At 41.5% G+C, this 27,083-nt stretch overlaps 1 protein-coding gene across 1 annotated transcript in view; it reads left to right on the forward strand.

Annotated features, from left to right (window-relative positions):
- The window catches only part of LOC119910947 (neurexin-3a-like), a 214,598-nt gene that overhangs the window by 111,006 nt on the left and 76,509 nt on the right, over positions 1-27,083 (forward strand). Inside the window, exons 7-9 of the mRNA XM_038729815.1 lie at positions 8,581-8,874; positions 12,500-12,647; positions 13,609-13,992. Of these exons, the coding sequence (XP_038585743.1) occupies positions 8,581-8,874; positions 12,500-12,647; positions 13,609-13,992 (826 nt within the window). The remainder of the gene's footprint in view (positions 1-8,580; positions 8,875-12,499; positions 12,648-13,608; positions 13,993-27,083) is intronic.

Consider the following 27,083-nt stretch of genomic DNA (forward strand, 5'->3'; position numbering starts at 1 on the left):
CTTTTACCTTTTTTTGAACATAGTGTAGTTACAGATGCATGCAGTAACATCTAGTTTTTTCAACAAGCAAACATTTCTTTCTTCTGCTCATGAATAGCTTTATATAATGTCATCCTGAAATAAAACATGTGACATCAGACAGTATGGCATTGTTTATAGAAAGCTGTGATGCAGAACTATGGAGAAACAGTTGAGATTTTCTGTCATTAATTATTTCAATATACATCCAGTCTAGTGTATATTGTTTGTAGAATATGGGTTGATTTACATTTTTTATTATTATTATTATTTACAGGTTTGATTTGATGGCAACACTGCTTTTCAGTATTTGATGCCTAAAGCATTGCATTGCCTGAAGCACTTCCTACTTTCTTCACTAACAGAAGGCCAAATTTAGATAAATGATGTGCAAAAAATAACAATCACTTCTTTGAATTTGGGCTGACATTGTTAGAGCCCTGGTAGTAAATGTAGTACTTTTCAATGTTTACATTTTCCTGCTTTACATAATAACTCTGCTCTTGATAAGAAAATGATACACAGGCTTAAGCTGAATTTGATCAACTTTATAAAATAAATGCATTTCTTTGCATTCAAATATCCATCCATCGTCAACCGCTTATCCTGCGTACAGGGTCGCGGGGGCTGGAGCCAATCCCAGCTGACATTGGGCGAAAGGAGGGGTACACCCTGGACAAGTCACCAGTCCATCACAGGGCCACACATAGACAAACAACCGGTCACATTCATATTCACACCTAAGGACAATTTTAGAGACACCAATTAACCTAGTCCGCATGCCTTTGGATGGTGGGAGGAAGCCGGAGTTTGAACCGACGAGTTTCTTGTCAGTGCTAACCACTGCACCATTTCTTTTTCTTTTTATCCCAATACGTAAATGTCTTCAGTCTGCTGCGCTAAGCCCGTAATGGCCTACGCATCAAGGCAGCCCTGGTGAAAGATTCCGATGGCAACCTTATAACAACTGAGGTAAACTGTCTCGAACGCTGGAAAGAGCACTTCAGCCTCCTTCTGCAGCACGGCCCCCCCTGCTGCAGCTCCTAGTGTTGTCTGCAATACAGACCCTGTCACACCTGAGGAAGTCAGAGCCGCTCTGAAAAAACTTAACAACAGGAAAGCCTCCGGCATCTGTGCAATAACTGCCAAGATGCTAAAACCCGGGGGGTGAAACCACCGTCGAGTGGCTCACCCACATATTCAATGAGGTGTGGGAGACAGAGAGGCTTCCCAGCGACTGGACCAGAGGAGTCATTCTGCACTTCTGCGGCAATCACAGAGGCATCACCCTTCTTTCCATCCCAGGCAAGCTCTTTACCAGGATCTTGCTCACTCATGCTCTCCCAGCCATCAGAAGCAGCCGCCGTCCCCAGCAAGTGCTCCACAACAGATCAAATCTCCGCCGTACGCTTGCTGATAGAGAAGATCTATGAATTCCGTAAAGATCGCCATCTTTATATCGGGTTCATAGACTTGAAGGCTGCCTTTGACACCGTCTGCCACACTTCACTGTGGAGTATCCTACACGCCCTTGGAGCACCCACCTCATTGCCCTGTTTAAGTTGCTTTATAGTAACACACAGAGCTGTGTCCGTATAAACGGCAGAGACTCAGACTGATTTCCCATCTCCAGCGGCATTCGACAGGGCTGTGTGGCTGCTCCTGACCTTTTCAACTGCATCATTGACCATCTGATGTCTAGGGTTTGTGAGCGGGTCCCCGGAGTGGCCTTCGGCAGTTATTATCTGACTGACCTGGAATATGCTGACGACACCATCTTGCTCAGCACGTCCCTCAGCCAGCTGAGAGGCGCTCTGGGTATATATATACAGTGAAGAGGCTGAGAAGCTTGGCCTCCAGGTGAGCTGGACAAAAACCAAGTTCATGTATGTTGGTGACGGACCGTATCCAACTCCCCTGCGGTTTGGCAATGATACTGTAGAACCCGTCAGCAATTTTGTGTATCTGGGATCCCTAGTGACAAACAACGGGGACCTAAAACCAGAGATTACCCGCAGAAGAGCCCTGGCTGCGTCAGCTTTGCAGTCTCTCTGGAAACCACTCTGGCAGCACCATACCATCTCACGCAGGACGAAGCTCCGGATTTATAACTTAGCAGTACTCCCCATCCTGCTCTATGGCTCTGAGACCTGCCCTTTAACAACAGGGCCATCAGGACCATAGAGAACATCAGGTGTCCCCAGCGGGTTTCCAGTCAAGTGCTTAGAGCCCGCACGTGCCAGCCCAGAGCATCTGGTCTGGCTGCGCAACGCCGCACCCGCTGGTTTGGCCATGTCCTCCGCCTCCCTCTTGATCATCCAACGAGAGCCATTCTCCAGTTTGATTCAAGAGCTGCATGCTGGAGACGACCACGAGGTAAACCCCGCACTCGATGGCTCGACGTCCTCGCGGGTGACCTCCAACAACACGGAGTTGCTGTGGAGGATGCAGAGCAGCTGGCTCAAGATCATCAGCACTGGAAACAACTGGTTCATCTGGTCGGCTCAAGGCACAGGGATGGGATGTCCCCATACCCATTGCAGGAGCCAAAATAATAATAATAAATAAATAATAAATGTTCAGCACAACAAATACAAAACACGTAAACTCACTGCTATTACATCATAACAGACTACAATAGAGAGCAATGCATATTGTATTATTATTTATAAAAAAAGTTTCAGTTTTTTAACTTGTTACTTGATAAAAAGCTAGTTGGTAACTTTGCTTTCCCTTCTGTGCTGTCTGAAGAGACTGACATTTTTATTTACACATTGTTTTGGAAGAGAGAGTTGGGAATGATCAATTTGGATCTAAAATGAACTGTTTTCAAAATATGGCTTTCCAAAAAAAAGTGGACTCTTGGGAAGGAAGGGAGAGGATAAGTTGAACCACATGGTGGTCGGAAACATCAATGTAATTTCATCATGCAAACTCAAACGTCAGGTCCCAACATTTAATTGCACTTAGATAGTGAAAAATCGCAGCTATGTCTCCTAGTTGTTTCACATCAATCACATCCTTTAGTCATCCTGTTTATCATCATGTCACATATCACCGTGCCACCTGATGTATGGGCTTACCATTTTTGTACCTCTCCCACTACTCTGACCAAACCCAAAACAGGAGTTGAATCCTGTCTGTTTTCCATTTATAGAAGCATGACATGATTGTTTCTGGTCTAAAATGCGTAATGTCACATCATTTCGGCAATGCAAACGAATTTAATGTAAAATTACTGTCAAATATCTGGCTCAACTTCCCACATCCCTGCCATTTTAACAGACTTGTGTCATCCAGCAGTTCAAGGGTAACGTCATGCTTACTGTATAGCCTCATATTGTAACTTCCTAAAACACTAACACAAGTGTAAGATTTTCTCAAACCGGTCTGTAATTGTTCAGACACAGGAATCATGGATACGTGAACTTAAAAATTTTTTTTTTTTAATTTTTTTGATCTTAAATGTGCTTATCACTTATTCCACGGGCCTCTCTCCATCACAGAGTGAGTAAAATGGTTGGCTCTTCAAAAATATGTGGTCCCATGACCAATTTTGTCTATGGCTGCTGAGAAACAAGGGATGGCTCAAATTCCCCACAGGCTCATATCACCCCGCTCTCCCCTATTTATGTTCAGTCAGAGCAGGAGAAGGAAAGGCTGCTTCTTGCAGAGAGGTGGGGGAATGAGATAGATGGATGGAGGGAGCAAGAGGGCATTGAATGTAACAAAAAGAAGTAAAGGCAACAAAGGGAGGCTATCCAGTACCTTAAGGGATGAGTTAATTTACTGTCAAATCTACTGGTGGATTGTCAATAATCTCAGCCAGGCCGCTGAATTTACCCACTCAGTATTGGCTGCACTCTCAGAAAGAACCCTAGGCGAGGAGCAGGCACAGCTCAGTAATATAAAAGAGTGAAATGGAGGACAGGGTGTGTTTGTTTTGTGCTTGTATGTGCCCAAAATATAGCCAGACAGAGGGTGTTTCTCTACCCACAGAATTGGATTTTGAAAAAATGGCTTCAATTTTCCACTTCAGCAGATTTCAATTTACATAAACATCCCCCTCTGTGACTTGATCCTCCTATTATTGATAGCATTTAGGGGTGCTGTGATAAAAGATTTTCCATGTTTTTCATTGTTTTCCATCATTGGCAGGACACCTACTCATACAGGAAACTGTGTCTGTTACAACCCAGCTGTATGGCAAGGGATGTAACTATGTATCTGGATGTGGGGTAAATTCAGTAGACTGTACTAGCATGATGATGGAGGCTTTTTTATATTTTATTGGATTGAGCAGAAGCATAATCACATGTTTGAAAGTTGATTTGCCAAAGTTTTACAAGCCATCCAACACTTATATGGTTTTATTCTCATCACCTGCAGAGAGAACCAGGCATTACTTGACCCAGGGTTATCCTAGAGACAGGCCTTTTTTACTAATTACTAGAGCCCGACCAATTTATCGATTTGCAGATATTATCGGCCGATATAAGCTACTTGCAGATATATCTGCATTGGTGTTTATAACAGCCGATATGACTATTAAATAGAGAAGTGGAGAGTCTGCTCCTTCCCTCATGAAGTAAAAACAAAGAGATCATTCATTTTATTATTATAAATGAATATAATTGTATATTAGTTTTTTCCAAATTTTGCCCCTGTCAGTCAGGGGAATTGTCCTAACTTTCCCCCCTATAGGGCACCCCTGCATATATCGACAGAACACTGGGATGCCGGAGCTACGGTGAGTAGCTCCTGGTAGCTCAGTGTTCCCAGTGAGTTGGTCTCTATTTACATGACTTAAATAAAAATAAAAATAGCCCTTATCACTTTTCCCTCTTTGGACACCAGACTTGCTAACCCTCCCGTTTTTCCCTGCCCTCTCCAGGCTCAGCAGTGTGTTTAAAGCTAGGTTACCTAGTGTTGGAGGCTATGTTGCTGACAGACGTGATTGTAGATTTATTTGGCAGTTCTTGTGACCGGTCCTCTCATTTCTTTCTCATTTCTTACTTCTATCACTGCAGCCTTCTTCTGCTGTTTGTCGATCAACATAATGTCTGGTTGGTTAGCCATCACCAGTTTGTTGGTCTGGATCTTGAAGTCCCACAGGATCTTAGCTCGGTCATTCTCAACTACCTTAGGAGGTGTCTTCCATTTTGACCTTGGGACTTCCAGCCCATACTCATGGCAGATGTTCCTGTACACTATGCCAGCTACCTGGTTATGGCGTTCCATGTACGCATTTCCTGCCTGCATCTTACACCCTGCTGTTGCTGATGTGCTGTACTGTCTCAGAGGCATCCTTGCACAGTCTGCACCTGGGGTCCTGCCTGGTATGGTAGACTCCTGCCTCTATTGAGTCTCTATTGCCTTTTGTGCTGAGTGCCTGTTCTTGTGCCGCCATGATTAGTGCTTCTGTGCAGTCCTTTAGTCCAGCCTTTCCCAGCCACTGGTAGGATTTCAGCCACTTCTTCTATTTGTCTATGGTACATGCCATGCAGCGGCTTGTCCCTCCATGAAGGTTCTTCATCTTCCTTGTCCTCACCCTCGGATTTCTACTGCCTGAGGTATTCACTAAGCCCTTCATCTTTGCGGGCCTTCTTCTTGATGTACTCTTGGATCTTTGTCGTTTCATCCTGGACAGTGGTCTTGACACTCACTAGCCCTCGGCCTCCCTCACTACACTTGGTGTACAGTCTCAGGGTTTGGGATTTTGGGTGAAACTCTCCATGCATTGTGAGGAGCTTTCTTGTCTTTATGTCCTATCTCCTCCTTTGGCCAGTTTATTATACCAGCGGGCTATCTGATGACCGGCAGGGCTGTGTATGTGTTGATGGCTCAGATCTTGTTTTTCCCATTTAGCTGACTTTTCAGGACCTGCCTTACTCTCTGTAGGTATTTTGCTGTGGTGGACTTCCTTGCTGCATCCTCATGATTTCTGTTAGCCTGCGTCACCCCAAGGTATTTGTAGCTGTCCTGAACATCTGCAATGTGGCCTTCTGGTAGTTCAGTCCCCTCGGTTCTGATCATCTTCTCTCTCTTTGATACCATGCTGCCATACTTGTCCAGTCCGAACGACATTCCAATGTTGTTGCTGTAGATCCTGGTAATGTGGACCAGTGAGTCGATGTCTCGCTCATTTCTGGCATACAGCTTGATGTCATCCATGTAGAGGTGACTGATGGTTGTTCCACTTGGGAACCGGTATCTGTAGCCAGTCTTTGTGATGATCTGGCTGAGGGGGTTCAGGCCTATGCAGAACAGCAGCGGGGATAGTGCATCGCCTTGGTATATGCCGCATTTGATGGTGACTTGTGCAATTGGCTTTGAGTTGGCTTCCAGACTTGTTTTCCACAGCCCCATTGAGTTCTTGATGAAGGCTATTTTTGTCCTGTGGATCTTGTACATTTCCAAGCATTCCAGTATCCATGTATGTGGCATTACTAGTGCTTTTAGACCTCACTGCTGCTTTTGATACAGTAGACCATGCAGTTCTTATCTCTCGTCTAGAGCACTTGGTTGGTATCAGTTTAAGTCCTATTTGTTTTGACTTTGGTTCATCTACTGCCCCCCTTTGTGGTGTTCCACAGGTCTCAATTCTTGGACCACTTCTTTTTTCCCTATATGTCCTCGTCCTAGGAAACATAATTAGAAAGCATGGCATCTCCTACCACTTCTATGCGCACGACTCCCAAATATCTCTGCCTCTCAAAACAGGTGATAACAACTCCCTTGTACCTCTACTAGAGTGTTTAGTTTAAAACAGTTTTTATCACTTGAGGCTTTTATCTAAAATTAAACCTGTTTTATCGTGTAAGCACTTTGAGCATGTGATTCATGCTTTTATCTCAACTCAAGGACTACTGTAATGCACTTTACATTGGTGTTAATCAAACCTCTCTCTCACGCTTACAGTTAGTACAAAACTCGGCTGCTCATCTTTTAACCGGAACTCGCAAGCATGAACGCATTACACCAGTCCTGGCCTCTCTACACTGGCTCCCGGTCCATTTTAGAAAACATTTTAAGATCTTATTGTTTGTTTTTAAATCACTGAATGGGTTGGCACCTTGCTACATCTCAGACCTCTTACAAGTCAACACCCCCTCATAGTCACTCAGCTCTACTGATCAACTCCAAAAACCAGGTTAAAAACCCTGGGCGACTACGATCCCATCTAAAACTCACTTATATTCCCTGGTTTTTAACCCAGCATGAGAACTGTGTGGTCTTGTTTTATGTGTTCTATGTGTTTTTCTATGTGTTTCTATGTTTTATTTCTTGTCCAGCACTTTGTAATTTTTTGTTGTTTTTTAAAATGTGCTATATATATATAAAATGGATTGGATTGGACAATTACAAACAATTTAATTTAATGTTCATCAGAAGTAGGACTCTATAATTTATAATAAATCAGATATTTTAAAAATGTTTTCTGTAGTTTTATACATTTGACTCTTATTTATCAAAACTTGAATATATTTTGTTCTACTTTTGTTCAGAGTAGTATTTCTAAACTGCATTATGTCTTGGTATCTTGGTGAGGTCTCAACATAACAAATGTTAGGGATTATCTTATTATCTATTTATGTTGTGCATTTCTTAAAATAAGGGTGGAAAAGATATCAAAATCGATATTGGACTTAAAAATCCCCTATCGGTCGGGCTCTATTTGTAAAGATATCCAGCCTTACATTGTTATATAGAATGAGGGCTTACAATACCTTCTCCACATCTTGGAGCTGAGGTACCACATATCAAATAGGAAGTCATCCATCGAGAAACATTTACACCTACATTTGCCGATGTTTGCCGATGTTTATTTTTGTTCGCACTCAATGGGACTTCAGTGAGGCATCGCCTAGGCATGAAAAGTACATACATGTATGAAAGTGCAGTACTAGCAGGGGGCCATAATGACAGAAGCAAAGGACAAACGTAGTGTAAAGACACACAGGACTTTCTAACTGGAGACCGGGTTTTGTTTTTCATGTGAAAATAGTCAACGTTGATTATTTTAAGGAAGGAGTTATTTTAAATCAAACCATAATTTTTTCTTAAAGAATACGTACGTGCAAATGTCACTGAGGTTGGGTTTGATTCTGGTCATGGTCCTTACTCTTCAACACAACAATTAGTTATTAAGGATAATTCGCTCAATCAGTCTCAATATCTAAAGAGAATCCTCCATGCTGGGACCTGGATTAGAAACAGCATACACACACGCCGTTCCATGATTACAGTGAAATAATTATTTACTAACTAAGGTGAAGACAAGTGAGGTAAAATATAAGTAAGGATAAATATATAGGACAGAACAAACACTGATCAAATGGCAAAAACAAAATGCAATTAGAAATTACATTACTTGCTGTGTTGTTATTTGCTCTATATCATGGTATATGTAATGGTATTGGTTTTCTTTTAACCCGTGTTAATTAGTGTTACTTTATGGTAAGTCTTACCAGAGATACTTGGTTGAGTAATACAAGTAAATATATCCATCTTTGAGAATATCTAAATAGAAGAATAATTGCTATCCTTGTCCTTGTCCAGGTGGTGTATAAGAACAATGACATCCGTCTCGAATTGTCCCGCCTTGCTCGAATTGTTGACCCTAAGATGAAAATCCAGGGTGAGGTGTCCTACAAATGTGAGAATGTGGCCACCCTGGACCCCATATCTTTTGAGACTCCCGAAGCCTACATCAGCCTCCCCAAGTGGAACACCAAGCGGATGGGATCCATCTCTTTCGATTTCCGCACAACCGAACCCAATGGCCTCATCCTCTTCACCCATGGCAAACCCCAGGAGCGCAAAGATGCTGCCCGCAGTCAGAAGAACACCAAGGTCAGTCCAGAATCTCTAAGATTTAGTTTAAACTCCACTTTAAGAAATGCCATGTTAATGATCTGTAAATATTGCGACAAAGGATTGATGAATCCCCTTGGGTGATCGGCAAAATCTTGTCTTTATAATAATTAGGGCTGGGCAAGTTAACACGTTATTATCATGTTAACGCATTAATTAACACTGACAATTATTTTATCGCACGTTAATGCAGTTTTTATTATTATTATTATTATTTTGAAAGTCTGTTGCTCACTGGCTCTGAATACACACACAGTCATCATACAGGTGCCTGTTATTATGTTATGATCGTGGCTCTGGACTCTAACTTGTTTTAACAAGCTAGATAAAAGGTAATGCCCTGGCAGCGGCAAATCAGTTTGGTTTTATATTTGATTTGATTACATTAATGTTTAAGTTCAAGAAATATTTTATTCCTACTGTGTAAAGGAAATACTGCTGGCACCTTATTTGTTTAAAGTGTTTACACACCACATGTTATTCCACTTTTGTGTATATAGCAGTACATTTAAATTAAAAATACCCAATACACTGCTTTAGAATTCATTATTCAATTTAACGCATAACTATGTGATTAATCGCTATTAATCGCAATTAAGAATTTTAAACGTTGCCCGGCACTAATAATAATAATTATACAGGATGACTGAGAATCTTAGCAGGCATCATATGTCATTAGAACGTGTTTAGAGCAGTGGTTACCAACCTTTCTGGCTTGTGATCCATTTAACTGAAGTAATGTTTCCTCATGACACAGGTTGCATATGTTAATAAGTTGCAGTTTAGTGATATTCAACAGGTTGTGTATCTTATTTCCTATCTTGTGAATCATCTCTTGAACTTTTTAGATATAAACTCAGCAAAAAAAGAAACGTCCTCTGACTTTCAACTGTTTTTTCTTTCAGTAAACTTAATGTGTGTAAATATTTGTATGAACACTAAAAGAGTCAACACCATAAGACATAAACGAAAAATGTTTCACAGACATGTGACTAACAGAAAGAGAATAATCTGTCCCTGAATGAAGGGAGGCTCAAAATCAAAAGTGCCAGTCAGTATCTGGTGTGGCCACCAGCTGCTTGAAGTACTGCAGTGCATCTCCTCCTCATGGACTGGACCAGATTTGTCAGTTCTTGCTGTGAGATGTTACCCCACTCTTCCACCAAGGCACTTGCAAGTTCCTGGACATTTCTGGGGGGAATGGCCCTAGCCCTCACCCTGCGATCCAACAGGTCCCAGACGTGCTCAATGGGATTGAGATCCGGGCTCTTCGCTGGCCATGGCAGAACACTGACATTGCTGTCATGCAGAAACTCACGCACAGAACGAGCAGTATGGCTGGTGGCATTGTCCTGCTGGAGGATCATCTCCGGATGAGCATGCATAAAGGGTACCACATGAGGGAGGAGGATGTCTTCCCTGTACCGCAAGGCATTGAGATTGCCTGCAATGACAACAAGCTCAGTCCGATGGTGATGTGATATACCGCCCCAGACCATGACGGACCCCCCACCTCCAAATCGATCCCGCTCCAGAGTACAGGCCTCGGTGTAACGCTCATTCCTTCGACGATAAACACAAATCCGTCCATCACCCCTGGTGAGACAAAACCATGACTCATCAGTGAAGAGCACTTTTTGCCATTCCTGTCTGGTCCAGCGAAGGTGGGTTTGTGCCCATAGGCGGCGTTGGTGCTGGTGATGTCTGGTAAGGACCTGCCTTACAACAGGCCTACAAGCCCTCAGTCCAGCCTCTCTCAGCCTATTGCGGTCAGTCTGAGCACTGATGGAGGGATTGTGTGTTCCTGGTGTGACTCGGGCAGTTGTTGTGGCCATCCTGTACCTGTCACGCAGGTGTGATATTCGGATATACCGATCCTGTGCAGGTGTTGTTACACGTGGTCTTCCACTGCGAGGATGATCAGCTGTCCTTCCTGTCTCCCTGTAGCGCTGTCGTAGGCGTCTCACAGTGCGGACATGGCAATTTATTGCCCTGGCCACATCAGCAGTCCTCATGCTTCCCTGCAGCATGCCTAATGCACGTTCACGCAGATGAGCAGGGACCCTGGGCATCTTTCTTTGGGTGTTTTTCACAGTCGGTAGACAAGTCTCTTTAGTGTCCTGCGTTTTTAGAACTGTGACCTTAAGTGCCTACTCTCTGTAAGCTGTTAAGGTCTTAATGACCATTCCACAGGTGCATGTTAATTAATTGATTATGGTAAATTGATTGTTTAAACCCTTTACAATGAAGATCTGTAAAGTTGTTTGGATTTTTATAACATTATTGTTGAAATACACAGTCCTGAAAAAGGGACGTTTCTTTTTTTGCTGAGTTTATATTGTGACCCCTTGAGGGTTTGTGGTCCCTGGGTGTTCCAATCAGTCTAGAAAACTTTAATTTATTACCACCATTATAGAATCACATTGGTTTTGTGTATGAAATTGACAAGTCAGATTTCTGCTACTCTACTTATACCTGTTGCACTAACTGGGTCGATTTTGGGTCTGATTCACCCCTCCTGACAGTTGCGTGGGAGTTCCCAATTCGAGGATGGTCTGAACAGATTATCTGCCCAAATGATCCTGTAGTATAAGATGTTTACAGATATAATGTTAAAATTACCAACTGCATTGGGGTCACCTCGATTTTGAATTGTAAATATCCCACGTGTTTGAGTCGAAATCATGTAGTGTGAAAGGAACACAGATGGAATATTGAGCTAAAACCCACAATAGCCATTGAGAGCAAGCTGGCTGGGAAGCATCACCAACTGGATGTTGTGTACTTGCACGTACCATGAAATGTACAAGCCATGCTGATTCCATCTACTCAGCCACAACATCATCTACAGTTTTATTTTGTCTTTTTTAGTTTGCCATGTTTCTTTCTGAAGTCACGTTTGATCATGTGAGTTTGGGATCCCAAGTCACCACTCTGAAATCGTTGTAGTAACTTAATCGCCAACTGTGTGGTTTTGCGTCTTGACAAAAATCAGTAAAAGTTGTTTTTCTATGGTAAAGCGTGTAAAATCAGTTAAGATGTGTCTGGTGTGTACCAGGCATTAAACAGTAATTTTACACCAGCGGTGATTCACTGATGTCTCTGGTTGAAAGTTTAAAGTTGTCTCTGACCTCAAATAGCTGAGTGTAGTTGGATATGGTCAGGGCAGTGCTCTAGTGCACCTGTGACCACATCTAGCAGTGATATCATGTTGTACTTCTACATCTCTGCAGCAACAGGAGAAGTTTAACTACTGGAAATTAGCCTGCACATTTCTATTAAGTTGCTCTTTAATGGCACAGAGCAAATACTTGTTAAATTAAAGGTTGTCCTTGGACTGTTTTGAAGTATTTACAGATTACATGTTCTATGGTATTTACAGTTGCTTAATGATTCACCTTTGCTTACACATATTACTTAACTGTATTGTGCATTGGTCACATGTCAAGCCTTTTTTATAAAAATCATAACACAATGCATACAGCTTTAATGCAAATCAAAAAATCACAAATAAAAACGTCATCTTGCATTAACTTTTTTTCAGCAATTAATTTTTTTCAATTATTTAGAATGTCTGTTCATGTGTTTTTCTGCCCTTGTCCAGGTGGATTTCTTTGCAGTAGAGCTGCTGGATGGCAGTCTATACCTGCTGTTGGACATGGGCTCAGGGACTATCAAGGTGAAGGCCACCCAGACAAAGGTTAATGATGGTGCTTGGTATCACGTGGACATCCAAAGAGATGGACGCTCAGGTCAGTTGTGTTGGTGAAGTTGGTGAAACAGTGAGGTGTAGTAATTCAAATAAGCATTTTATATTATAGCCCCTAATACCTCCAAATCCCTGACAGTTGACAGTGCAACTCTTTCCTTTCCTTTTTCCAAATAAATAATCTTCCTGAGCTCTCCTCCAGCCCCCTGACATACACACGCAGTATTTTTTGTCAAAAATACCAAAACGTATTGTCGGTTTCAAACTCGATGCCCACCTCATCTCCAACAACCTTTTTCGAACCATTTTTATCCGGTTCTTGCTCACAGCACAGAACTAGCTCTCCTCAAAGTCACCAACGACCTCCACCTCTCTTCAGACTTTGGTCATCTCAGCATTCTTATCCTCCTTGACCTCACTGAAGCTTTCAACACCATCAACCACACCATTCTTCTCTCTCCATCACCGACTTCCTCTGGCTGAGGTCATATCTCACAGACAGCAGTTCATCAGCATCATCAACTGCACCTCCTCCATCATTGCTCCGTCCCACTTTCCCACCTAAAAAGCATTTACGCTCATCACTCTCCTTGTCTGATGCCGAAACTTTGATCCATGCCTTTATCACATCCAAATTTGACTATAGCAATGGCATTTTTTACGGCTTAAAATATGTTATTGATGATGAGTGTTATACATTTTTGTGTTTCCATTATCATTTTATCTTAAATTGTAATAATGTATATTGAGGTTTGTTGACTTTCCTTTTAAAAGAAAAAATTAAGTAAACTGAATTTAATATCATTCTAAAACACATTTCAATAATACAGTACTGACTTCCAACAATATATATAAAGTACACTAAAAGCTTTCTTATATTCTGATCAGGATGAATTATAGTTCTTTGCTTCCATCATTGTGTTTATAATACGATTTCTTCCTGACATCACAATTCTATCTTTTACCGCTGTACCTGATCTCTACTTCCTCTATTCCCACCCCAGGCACCATCTCTGTAAACAGCAGAAGGACCCCATTCACAGCTAGTGGTGAGAGCGAGATTCTGGACCTGGAAGGTGACATGTACTTGGGGGGACTTCCCAATGACCGCACCAACCTCATCCTGCCCACCGAGCTCTGGACAGCGATGCTCAACTATGGCTATGTGGGCTGTGTCCGTGACCTTTTCATTGATGGTCGAAGCAAGGACATCCGTCAGATTGCTGAGGCACAAAATGGCGCTGGCATTAAGCCTTCATGCACCAAGCAAACTGTCAAGCAGTGTGAAAGCCACCCATGCAAAAACCGAGGTGTCTGCAAAGAAGGCTGGAATCGATTCATTTGCGACTGCACTGGCACTGGCTACTGGTCACGCACCTGTGAGAGAGGTAAATGTGTGTTTAGATGTGCGCATGCTTTTTTCTCTTGCATAAATAGTAAGGTAATGTAGGCTTTGTACGAACGGAATGTGGTATTAGGAGACAAATTCAAACTGTGTCCCATTTAAGGAATCGCTTCCTTTGAAGGCCACAGCTCGTTAGGCTGAATCTTTACCTCTCAAAAGTTTATCATCATGCCATAGTGAGGTCCAGCCAGAGAACAAAACCGCCGCCAAGCAAAAGTACTTCTTAAACGATGCATTGATGAAATAATCTGTATAAGCTTTGAGTACTAAAATCATTGTTAGCTGCAGCCCTAGAATTTAGTATTTGTATCCTCCAAATCTGAACTCAAGTAGGCCACTTTTCTGAGCCCTATTTGGACAAGCCGTTGCAACAGGTGAGCCTTTTTGACACGTTAAATGATATTCAGTCTTGAAATGTAGTACACGAAGAAGGTGGAGCTTCAGTCTTCAGTGAGTTGTCTGGCCTGAGAGTGGTGGTGAGCAAAGGTGGTACCTAGTGTGGCTGTATGTTGTTTATTCGAGTTTGAGTGGTGGAGTTCTTCTATTTGTCACAATAAAGCACTGCTCTGATGATGCGTTGATGCATTGTTGGCAGTTTATTTCTGTTTATGGAGCTTTAGATGGACTGGTGGATTGGTGCGGCATCAGCAGTAATGCAGGCATTGTACAGAACTGTTTATCTACCAGTCAGTCTTCGTTCTAACTGTCACCTGTAGTCACAAGCTTTGCTTTAGGTAATGACCGAAGGAATTCCTCCGTAAAATGGCTGGGCTTACCCTTAGAGGGTAAAGAGCTCAGACATCTGGAGGAAGCTTAGAGTAGAGCTGCTGCTTCTTCGCATCGAAAGGAGTTGAGGCAGTTTGGGCATCTGATTAAGATGCCTCCTTGGTGCCTTCCTTTGGAGTTTTTTTCGGAACGTCCAACCGGTAGGAGGCCCTGGTGTTGTGCCAGAAAATGCTTGAGAGATTATATATGTCATCTGTATTGGGATGCCTTGGGATCCCTTAGGAGGAGCTGGAAAATGTTGCTTGGCAGAGGAGCTGAATCAGACCTACAGTTGAATGCCTATTAATTTGTTTAGTAATTGACACTCGAACAATCTCCTTAGATATCAAAGATATGACTTTTGCTGTGTGACATATTATATATGTATATTATATTTCATAAAAACAGAAAATAATTTCTCATAATATTACTGGAGGCTTCATTCCAGGCAAAGAAGCCAGCCTCTGTTGTAATGGGCAGCAGGAAACCCTCGCTTAGTAACGTCCTATTATATTACAAAAGTCTTCTGGGTGGCCTCACTGTTCAGTTTTCACTTATTGCTGTATCACTGTTTGCTGGCAATGCTCTCTCCAACACCATGTGAGTTTTTAGTATTTTTTAGCATTGCTAACTTGTATGTCTGCAGCTATCTCTGAATTTGAACTATGCCTCAACGTGTACAGCTTTTTCCACCAAATCTAAACATACAATTTTTTTTGTCAGTTCCTTGATGTGCTGTGAGTGTCTTCTCTAACCGAAGCATGGTCATGCTTTGGACAGAGGCAGTGCACTTACTATCTGGGTGAAGGGTAATTAGTGCAGGGTTTTCTCTTGTGTCTAAGGTGCCTTGAATGTTAGGAGAAGCATTCTTCAAAACTGAAGACTGGTGAATATACTGTATGTATTAACTTGTAGTGATTATACCGCAGGGCAATGACAGGCCTTACGAGGATAAAGGCCATGCATCTGAAAGCTTAGGACAAGAATTTCACTCTGTTTTGAACACTACTATAGTCAGAAAAGCATTATGGTCATTTTGCTAAGTACATTTTGGTCATGATTCTTATTTGATTTCCTTTTTTCCTTTATTCTTTATCACAAGTGAATTGAACTGAACGGATTGCTTTGCAAGTGGACTGAATTGAACTGAACTGACTGTCAAAGTTCAATTCAAAATGAAAGATATCTGTTTTAGTGTTATATTGGTTTTTAGGTATGTGTGAGTGTGGTGGTGTATTATGCTCTATGCTTGAGTCCTATGTGTGATTTACTAACCTGAGATATACTAAACACTAAAAATATTTACTTACACCCCCCCCCCCCCCCGACTCTGACTGCACTGTGCACCAAAAATATGAATTGTTATCTCTAGAAAATTAAACTGTTAACTTGTGAAAATAGTTTCCTTTCCAGGAATGATAAGAAATTTGTATGGGATGACACAGCTGGATAAAAAGCATAAATCCTAACTGTCTATTAGAGAAAGTGAGAGACAGACAGCAAAAACAAATACTGAATAGTTTGAGTGTCCAGGTTTAGTTTAGATACTCTTATCATTTTGTTGTGTTTTCATTTTGGACATGCTGGTTTTTTTTCCTGATCTACTTAAACACAGAAAAAAAAGAGTAAGAAATGGAAAGAAGGGGACAGTGAGTTACTGAAAGAGAACAAGATAAAAGGGGTGGGGGGGATAAGAGTGAGCTTGTTTTCTACAGCCAGAGCTAGTCATGTCCTTACTTGTGAGTTGTCTAAATCCATTATCTTCTACTGCCAACAAGGCAGCCCACAGGACATGAATGCGTGCACACACACACGCACCCCCCCCCCCCCCAATTCTCCATGGAAATGTTTCCGGTTTGTATTTTCAGTGTACAGTAAAAGCCTGGACTGCTGTGTGACGGTCCAGCAGTATTATGCTTATCGTGGGGACAATGCAGTTGTTCTGTACCATAACATGGTTTGGCAGCCATGACTAATAAGTGCATACACACAGTTTTAACACATAATCAACATAGACACTGAAACATCTCATGAGAGAATATGCTTCTGAGCACATTCAGAGTAATTTACAAATGCTTAAGCGATACTGCAAAGTGCACTCCTTTTAACAACATATAAAATAAATTAGGGAGTATTTTTAAAATTGTTCCACTGGAACATTGCAGACTCTGATACTTTGTGGGGTAGATTGAGGTGAACCTACATCAGGGTGAGTTGAATATGTTTTATCTCAATTAATGAAATTTGAGCCTATCTTCAGGCTGTTTGACTGCAGTCAATGAAACATAAAGACTAATGGAAAAAGGAGAAGAAAACTGAAATTAAGTTCCTGGTGAGGTCTGAGAGAAGTATGACATCAGTCTCAGCCTAAACTGTCGCATAAACACACACAGCTTCTACCACACACCTGTTCAATATGTGTATCTATGCTGGTGATCTACAGCTAAGGTCTTTACGTCTGTACCCCAAAAAGTGTCATAACCAAATAGTGACAGACAACAAATACACTCGAGAGATATAATTACTTGAAGACCGCCAGGCAAACATTTGCTAGACATTTAAGAATTCACTTCACTCTTTCTAAAGCATACAGTTGTTAAAGGTGGGGTAAGCGATGATGGATTTAACACCATGACAAAAACCATGATAAAGAGTGAAAAATGACACAGCCAGGAATGTAACTAATGTTAGCTAAGTTGTTGGCAAGCATACTATAGTTACAATTACTGCTGTGAGGCTAACTTGCAGAGAGGACGAGACCAAACAGCGATACTCACAACTCTCCTGCTGCTATAGCTAACATCACAACAACAGCAAAGTAGAAAGTAAGCTAAATGTCTGTGGCCAAGTCATTTAACGTTACCTGACACACAAATCATTGGCTGGATTGGCTGGAAAAGTGTTGTGTGGCATGGTGCAGGACACTTTGTTTGTTTCCCATTTTCAGAGCTGTGTACAAACACCAAATTTATTTTCAGAGCACACAGAAAACAGACCCTAGAAGTGGACCGTGAGGAGATATTGCTTGGCTTTTTCCCCCTATAACTTGAGTGTGCGTGACACATGCAGTGTTGCACTTGCCTTCCTTTGCCTCATTGCACTTTCACTGTGTTCTAGGAATGGTGCAGGGAGAGCAGAAAGATTGTATTCAAAAATTATTTTATTTTATTTCTGACTGTTAAGTTTCATGGTAAGGGCTCCCCTGCCACATCACCCATCTTCACACATATGCAGCTGTCTGCCAGAGAGCATTCCACTGCCCTTCTGACCAGTTTTCCGTTGTGGTGTCCAGACAGTTTAATATAGACTGATCAGAGTTGAAAACTAATTAACACAACCCCAGCCCCCATAAATTGCTTTTACTGCTTTTTTGCATATCAAATAACAGCTTTGTGATCATATCTCTCTATCTATAGCAGTTTTTCTCTTTCTACATCCAGTGGACCGCTGGATGATAATTTCCTCTGAATCTCATTTTCACTTTTGAAAAGAAAAGTTGTAGGGCATCAGGTGGTGAATCTGATACGGGGTGTACATTTCACCTTGAATTATTTTGCAAGGGGTATTTTATTGAAATAGTGGAATATTATTATCAAGAGCCAAAGATAGTCAGGATTACATCTATTTAATTTACATTAACACTATAATGTGGCTTTATATGTGTGAACATTGCTGTGCACATGCATATGCGCCAATGCTGTTTCCCTGGTAGAGTTCTTAGTACTGTTATGATAACTATTACTCTGTAATACTCTGTACTACATCAGTCCCTGGATGCAGGTGGCTAGAACGGCTCAATTCATGGGTAAGGATGAGCTTTAATCCTGCAAAATCCAGGTCTCTGGTTATCAACAAAGAGTAACCAACCACTTCAGCTTCACTGTAGGAGGCACCCAAATAAAAAAGAACTGTGATTGGTCTGCTTGGTAGCCTTGCATATCCTCCAAGCTCCCAGGAAGTGCTCCATGCTTTGAGGCCAATTTTACTAGTGGCTAAACAAGCGGCTGAAGGATACAGCGGCACACAAAGCAACAGGCGATGGTTAAATTCAAGGCAGGGATTTACAAGCATCTGCCTCAACTCCTCTGGCATACAGTGGGTACGGAAAGTATTCAGACCCCTTTAAATTTTTCACTCTTTGTTTCATTGCAGCCATTTTCCAAAAATCAAAAAAGTTCATTTTATTTCTCAGTAATGTACACTCAGCACCCCATCTTGACAGAAAAAAACAGAAATGTAGAAATTTTTGCAAATTTATTAAAAAAGAAAAACTGAAATATCACATGGTCATAAGTATTCAGACCCTTTGCCGTGACACTCATATTTAACTCAGGTGCTGTCTATTTCTTCTGATCATCCTTGAGATGGTTCTACACCTTCATTTGAGTCCAGCTGTGTTTGATTATACTGATTGGACTTGATTAGGAAAGCCACACACCTGTCTATATAAGACCTTACAGCTCACAGTGCATGTCAGAGCAAATGAGAATCATGAGGTCAAAGGAACTGCCTGAAGAGCTCAGAGACAGAATTGTGGCAAGGCACAGATCTGGCCAAGGTTACAAAAAGATTTCTGCTGCACTTAAGGTTCCTAAGAGCACAGTGGCCTCCATAATCCTCAAATGGAAGACGTTTGGGACGACCAGAACCCTTCCTAGAGCTGGCCGTCCGGCCAAACTGAGCTATCGGGGGAGAAGAGCCTTGGTGAGAGAGGTAAAGAAGAACCCAAAGGTCACTGTGGCTGAGCTCCAGAGATGCAGTCGGGAGATGGGAGAAAGTTGTAGTAAGTCAACCATCACTGCAGCAATCCACCAGCCGGGGCTTTATGGCAGAGTGGCCCGACGGAAGCCTCTCCTCAGTGCAAGACACATGAAAGCCCGCATGGAGTTTGCTAAAAAACACCTGAAGGACTCCCAGACTATGAGAATTAAGATTCTCTGGTCTGATGAGACCAAGATTGAACTTGTTGGCGTTAATTCTAAGCGGTATGTGTGGAGAAAACCAGGCACTGCTCATCACCTGTCCAATACAGTCTCAACAGTGAAGCATGGTGGTGGCAGCATCATGCTGTGGGGGTGTTTTTCAGCTGCAGGGACAGGACGACTGGTTGCAATCAAAGGAAAGATGAACGCGGCCAAGCACAGGGATATCCTGGACGAAAACCTTTTCCAGAGTGCTCTGGACCTCAGACTGGGCCGAAGGTTTACCTTCCAACAAGACAATGACCCTAAGCACACCGCTAAAATAACGAAGGAGTGGCTTCACAACAACTCCGTGGCTGTTCTTGAATGGCCCAGCCAGAGCCCTGACTTAAACCCAATTGAGCATCTCTGGAGAGACCTGAAAATGGCTGTCCACCAACGTTTACCATCCAACCTGACAGAACTGGAGAGGATCTGCAAGGAGGAATGGCAGAGGATACCCAAATCCAGATGTGAAAAACTTGTTGCATCTTTCCCAAAACGACTCATGGCTGTATTAGATCAAAAGGGTGCTTCTACTAAATACTGAGCAAAGGGTCTGAATACTTATGACCATGTGATATTTCAGTAATATTTGCAAAAATTTCTACATTTCTGTTTTTTTCTGTCAAGATGGGGTGCTGAGTGTACATTACTGAGAAATAAAATGAACTTTTTTGATTTTTGGAAAATGGCTGCAATGAAACAAAGAGTGAAAAATTTAAAGGGGTCTGAATACTTTCCGTACCCACTGTAGCACTACTAGTCTATGAAGTCCCAGTCCCCATCGTGGAGGGTTTTGAAAGATCAGCCCCTTCCTGCACAGGTGGCAGGGTCAGACAAGGAGCCTAAGTAGCATTGTCCTGTACAGACACAAAACCAAGCTACAGCTTCCTTTCAGCGGTCTGGTAGAAGAGTTCAAGGTCACCTGAGCCAGAGAAGTCCGTCTTTACTAACACTCTGCTAACAACAAGGTCTCCTGTGGGAATTGAGGTCTGAACAGGACAGAAGCGGCGGGCGCAGGAGGCAATTGAGCAGGCTGAGGCAAGAATGAGGCACAATAATCCTGATGGGCACTCTGGCAACTGGTTGGGCTGGGCTTGGGAGTATTCCAAGACCTGGCTACAGTAAAGCCAGAGGCAAAGACAGACACAAGCTAATCCAGTAAGAGGTACGCTCAGAGGTGGAGGAAGCTCGCTAAAGCACAATGGTGTCCAATGGCCTTGACAGAGGGGCGGTATCAGTGTTGCCATGACCAAGTCCTGAAGGCAGTAGCAGACTACTACTAGAAACTACAGCAGGCAACTGGAGCCACCAAAGCTTACCGTCGCCTTTGTTCGAGCAGGGAAGACCCTGAGGGGGCTGCTCGTAAACAACAAGAGACAGCTTCTGGCGACCTAGGTAGACAACTGATGTTCCCAGACTACATTTCCGCCACCACTCTCAGGCCAGACATGGTCTTGATGTCTGTGGCAACAAAACAGGTCCTTTAAGAACCAACTGTCCCCTGGGAAGAACGTATGGAAGAAGCACCAAAATACGCAGATCTGGTAGCAGAGTGCTGGAGAAATGTGAGGAAGGCCAGGTTTCCACCTGTTAAGGTCGGTTGCAGGGGTTTTGCAGGCCAGTCTCTACATCGGGTCCTGGGCCTCTTAGGACTTTGTGGGCTGCAAAGAAGGAAAACCATCAGGAAAATCCGGGATAAAGAGGGGTGACATGTGGCTGAATTTGCTACCTGGTCTCAAGACTACTAGAACTTCACAGATGAATGCTGAATATTTATTATTAATCTCAGCCATTTACTCAGTCTCGCACAATCACACCCAGCTTTCAGCTACCATTAGTCAGTGTGACTTTTTACCCATGATATCGTCAATTCAATAAAAAGGTCGGCTGGCCCTCCATGTACTCTCTTTTTACATGGACTCGTCAACCTCGGCCCGCCTCTCAGACCTGAAGCCAGAGGACTCTTCCGCCGTGTAGCCTGGTCGGAACAGACAGACAGCAATACTGAATTCTCGTTCTTACGGCAGCAACATGAGAGGCTGTCTAAGATCGTTGCAAGCAAACTTAGTTAGCAGCAGCAGCAACAACAAGACAAAGTCTGCTAGCTAACTTTTTAAGCATCAAGGGAAACAAAGCAAGTTGTTGCAAGTTAACTCAGAGGAGAAGAAAGGACAGAGCCAACCAGCTTTCTCTGATCTGCACAAGCGGGCACAGCACAGCATAGACTGATCGGAACCACAATTCTTCCCAATCTGTCTTTTCCACAATAATGGAATCGCCAGCAAGCAAGGCAGCACCAAAGCAGCACCAAAGCAACTTTCCTCCTCCATGGACTAGTAAACTAACTGGGCATAATATAGCATAGGGTGACAGGCTGAGGCTCAGAAGGTCGGAGGTTCACTCCCTGGCTCCTTCAGGCTGCATGTCCTTGGGCATGCCTCTGGTGGCTGTTCCACTGAATGTTAGTTTCTATTTGAGAACTTAGGCTCAGTGTGTGAATGTGAGTGAATGCGATGTAGTGTAAAAGCGCTTTGAGTGGTCGAAAAGACTAGAACGGCGCTATACGGAGCATTTACAGTGTACATGCCTAAGCACAGGACTGTTTAACTTTTGCCCATGTACATATACTGATGTGTTTTTTACTGAGGTTTATTGCTGTGATTGTTTCCATGGTTATTGTGAGGTTATTGTGTAACGTAGTTCTCAGTCACACAGCTAAGTTGATGACGTTATGGTCTTAAATACAACCACACAGGCAGGAGAGGAGCTTTAAAGCTCCCACTTCACATCATCATGTGCATTACTGTTTGTGCATGTGAGACATACGGAGGCAGAACAAAGAAACATACACACATTCTTTCTGGCTCACACACACACTCACACACTCCTTTTGTTCTTTAGTTTAGTGCATTTTAGTTAATTTTAGTTAGTGTGTTTTGCTTTTATTATTATTTGTAATAAATTCTTGTTGATATACAGTACATGCTGGTTTATTTAATATTGGACAAGAGTTAATGCTGCCAACCTCTTCTTTGTAGGACTCCAAAATCCTTCAACCTGTACCTATCGATATGGTATGTTGGTTATAGTTATTAATTGAATTATTATCAGTCCTAAATTAGTAGTTTTGTGTATTTCATTAAACTGAAGCAATAAATCTTTCCTTTTCCCTTCTTTAAGGGTGGTGCCCTGAGGAACTTTATTGATGATTCATTTTCATTCATTATTTATTATTATCTTTGATAATTCCTATAGCCAAATTTAATTGATTGTACCTACACAATTAGGCGCCCCTTTAAACTGTTTTAACCCCCCAATACTGATTATTATTAATAATCATATCCAGGAAACATGCTTTTACCATTGGGTTCTTTTATTCCCTTCATAGTAGTGATGCTGTCATGTCCTTTGTCCCTGACACTACAATGTTCTGGTGATGCAGTTCAATCGAATATTATTCAGTTGATCCAATCACTGAAATAAACTCCAATCACTGAATCACTGTCTTTAAAGATTACATGAGGACAAAATTTCTCATGTTTTATGATAACAGTATCCCTAATCTTCAATGTGCAGGTGTAAACAAGAGTTTAGATAATAATAATTCTTTCAGTAACATCACTTAGCTGAACAGTGGCAAAAAAACCCCATAAAACAAACAAACAAATAAAACAAAAAAACAGGAAGATTGAACAGTTCAGAGATGTAGCTTTATAGCAAACTAAACATGGCAAGGTCAGTCAGTTATGTGTATAAATCCTTTGGACACACGGACGCACTCTATTGAGACTATCTCACATGCAGGTCATTACGCACACACACACACACACACACATACACAGTTACATCCAAGACATATGACATGTCAGAGTTAATGTGACAGCTCAGCCCAGAGCTGTAATGAGAATTTTAATTGTGTATATTACACCGTGCTGTAATCTGACACCTTGTCAATTAGACATCAGTCCCAGGCATAGGTGAGAGCAGCATGTGTGGGTACTTTGACCCTGCATCATGTCGTCCCTTTTTTTGGTGAATGTACCCCCTCAAATTTTACAGGGAGAAAATGCAAATTCTGAGGTCTTTTCCAATTGCATAAAATATGAAAACCGTATTATTTCTTAGCTTTTAGGAGCGCACATCCAATGGCCGGTCAGGCAAACAAGTTTGTAATGTTGCGATCAACGATCTGCAATCGTAATATGGATTATGGAAGTGTCCTTTCAGTCTGCCTCCTTCAACGTGGACAACCCTGACATACAACTACTTAATTGTATGTCCAGATAATGTTTTTCTGACATTTGTTATCTTTTATGTTGTTAAGACACTTTGTAGCTGTTTTGGTAGTCTGTCCAATGTGACATTGTAAACTAATTACATTGCTGTTGCTTTTGAAATCCCTTTGTGCTTATTATGCAACTTTTAACCACGAGCCGAGGTAGGTCAGCTCAATTTATGTGAATTAATAACATTAAAATACCCTCTGCTCCCTGCTGTCTTTTCTTGAAGCCAGTGTTTTATGATATGACTTAGCCATCACTAAGAATCTTTCTGATTTGCGTTTAACGTTACTCTTTTACTCATGGATTTGTTTTCCTGGTTTAATATTAAAAGAACAAAACACCACTTAATCGGTTAATTCAAATCACTGAGATTGTAACAAGTTTCAATATTATCGATTTATTTTTAGTTATGTGTTATATTACTACGTCACAGCAAAAAGGAATACATTACTGTAATTGTGGTACTTTTGTAACATGTTACAACACTGTACATCATGTATGTACACAGTCTTCAGTGTCCCAGTGGATTATTGCGGGAACAAAATAGTTTTATTATTAATTTTATTATTAATTAAGATGAGGAGGGATGAAATACAGTAATGTGCGAGCGTTTTAGGCAGGTTTGGAAAAAATGCTGTAAAGTAAGAATGCTTTCAAAAATAGGCATGTTAAAATATTTTATGTGAACAGAAAAAAATCTAAATCAAATCAGTACTTGGTGTGACTAGCCTTTACCTTCAAAATTGCATAAATTCTTCTAGGTACACTTGCACAAAGTCAGATAGATGGAAAGAGAGATAACTTTATTGTCTGTTCCCAAAGCAGTGAAATAAATTCTCCTTCAACAAGGCTCATTAAAACACACATTTAAAACCTACAAAAACAGTACAATGTCTATTTTATGTTGTTCAGAGTGATTATTGCAGGAATGAAAGATTTCTTGTAAATGTTTTCTGCCAGGGATTTTGTAGGCATATTGTCAGGTGCAAGATTAAACAATTATACCAAACAGGTGCTGTTAATCAGCAATTTAATTTGTAGGTTGAAACACAATTAACTAAAACAGAAACAGCTGTGTAGGAGGAATGCAACGGGGTAGGGAACAGCCAAACTCGGCTAACAAGGTGAGGTCGCTGAAGACAGCTTACTGTAAAAAATCATACACCACGGCAAGACTGAGCACAGCAACAAGACATAATGTAGTTATACTGCATCATCAAAGTATCTCCTAAGCAGACATTTCAAAGCAGACAGGGGTTTCCACATGTGCTGTCCGAGCTCTTCTGAAGAAGCTCAAAGAAACGTACATCGCTGAGCACCGTATATGATATATGTATATATGACCGTATGCAGTTGGAAAAGGCAAGGAAACTTACTGCAGCAGGTGAAAGACACGTCATGTTTACTACCCTCAATTGGAAGATGTCCAGGAGTGCCATCCGCAGAAAACAGTGGGACCCTGATAGATAAATCTACTGATAAAGCTACAAAATTACGTAAGAACAATTAATTTCATAAATTTCATTAAATAAGTAAATAAAACGGTAAGTTGTTTGTGTGTGTGTTAATAAAAACAAAAATAATAATAAATTTTTAAAATATAAAATTCCATAAAAATGAATATTAAAATAAAAGTAAATAAATAAAGCAGTAAGCGTGTGTGTGTGTGTGTGTGTGTGTGTGTGTTAAAAAAATTTAAATGTATTGAAAATTTAAATAAAGTAAACAGATAAACTGTAAACGTGTGTGTGTGTGTGTACGTTAACATTACTGTATCTAATGTGAAATTAATATATTATATTATATATTATATATTCAACTATGCATGGATACACAGCGACAGTCATTAAGAACTATCTTCAGAGTAAAGAAAAACCAGGAGCCCTGGAAGTAATGGTTTGACCCCCCTGAGACCTGATCTCAACATCGAGTCTGGGATTACGAATAGAGAGAAGAAACTGAAGCTGCCTAAATCCACAGACCACAGAAGAACTGTGGGCAGTTATGTAAGATATTTGGGGCAACCTACCTGCTGAGTTCCTTCAAAAACTTTTTGCAAGTGTACACAGAAAAAAATGTTGCTGTTTTAAGGGCAAAGGTGGTTACACCAAATATGGATTTGATTTAGATTTTAGTCAATCACTTTGTATTTTGTTAATTGATAATTAATATCTGTTAACAAGTCTATTTTGGAAGGAATTCTTACTTTATATAATTTTTCCCCCACCCTGCCTAAAGCTCTTGCACAGTACTGTATATAGCATTACAAGTTCTTACTACAGCAGCTGTCCTGTTCTCACTAGATAAAGAATTTCTGCACACAACATAAGTTCTTCTCCTCAGACCTCATGGGGCGGAGGTTGGTGTGAGAAACTGGTTATCTTCCTAGTCAACAGTGGTTTTTGTTAACCGTGATTATAATCTTTAACTACAATTAACTATGTAGTTGTAATCAAACCTTGACCATCAGTGGCAGATCAGAAAACACACAGGAAACAGTTCTAACCATTTTGGAAGCCACTGACAACATTGTCCTTTGATAGGAGTGTCCAATTTGAAGTGTGTTTTCAGTTTTCACTTTTGAGGATTTGTAGTTCAGCAGCCAGTGTTGCAGGCCAGGTCCAGATGTTTTCTACAGTGAAACTGTAGTGTTGACAATCTTCTCTACAGTCTGCAGAGCGCTGTTAGTCACAGTCTGCTTGCTTAGTCACATGACTTCAATGTTGGAACACTTGTCATGTGATAAAAGTAATTTTTGTCTGTGTTTAAAGATGGTATCTGGTGTCAGATGTGAATGTCGTTGATTTGCCTCTGGTCGGCCACTGACTCCTGGTCTGTGACCTTTGACCTTGTCCCAGTGGCTGCTGTGATGTATTCAGCTGATATTGTCTGTTTCTGGTGTTCATTCAGTTTCTTGTCCAGGGTTCTAGCTGTTACCATAGCATTTATGAGTCGACTATAGCAAGAAGTGAAAATTATTGTTGATTCGACTCTGTAAATCCTTAGACAGGGACAGACCTAAAGCGTTTGTGGCTCTAGGGAGCTGAGAGAAATCTGAT

This window comes from Micropterus salmoides, unplaced genomic scaffold (assembly GCF_014851395.1).
Source record: "Micropterus salmoides isolate LMB-PRFRI ecotype aquatic unplaced genomic scaffold, ASM1485139v1 Ms_hic_scaffold_19, whole genome shotgun sequence".
Classification (NCBI taxonomy): domain Eukaryota; kingdom Metazoa; phylum Chordata; class Actinopteri; order Centrarchiformes; family Centrarchidae; genus Micropterus; species Micropterus salmoides.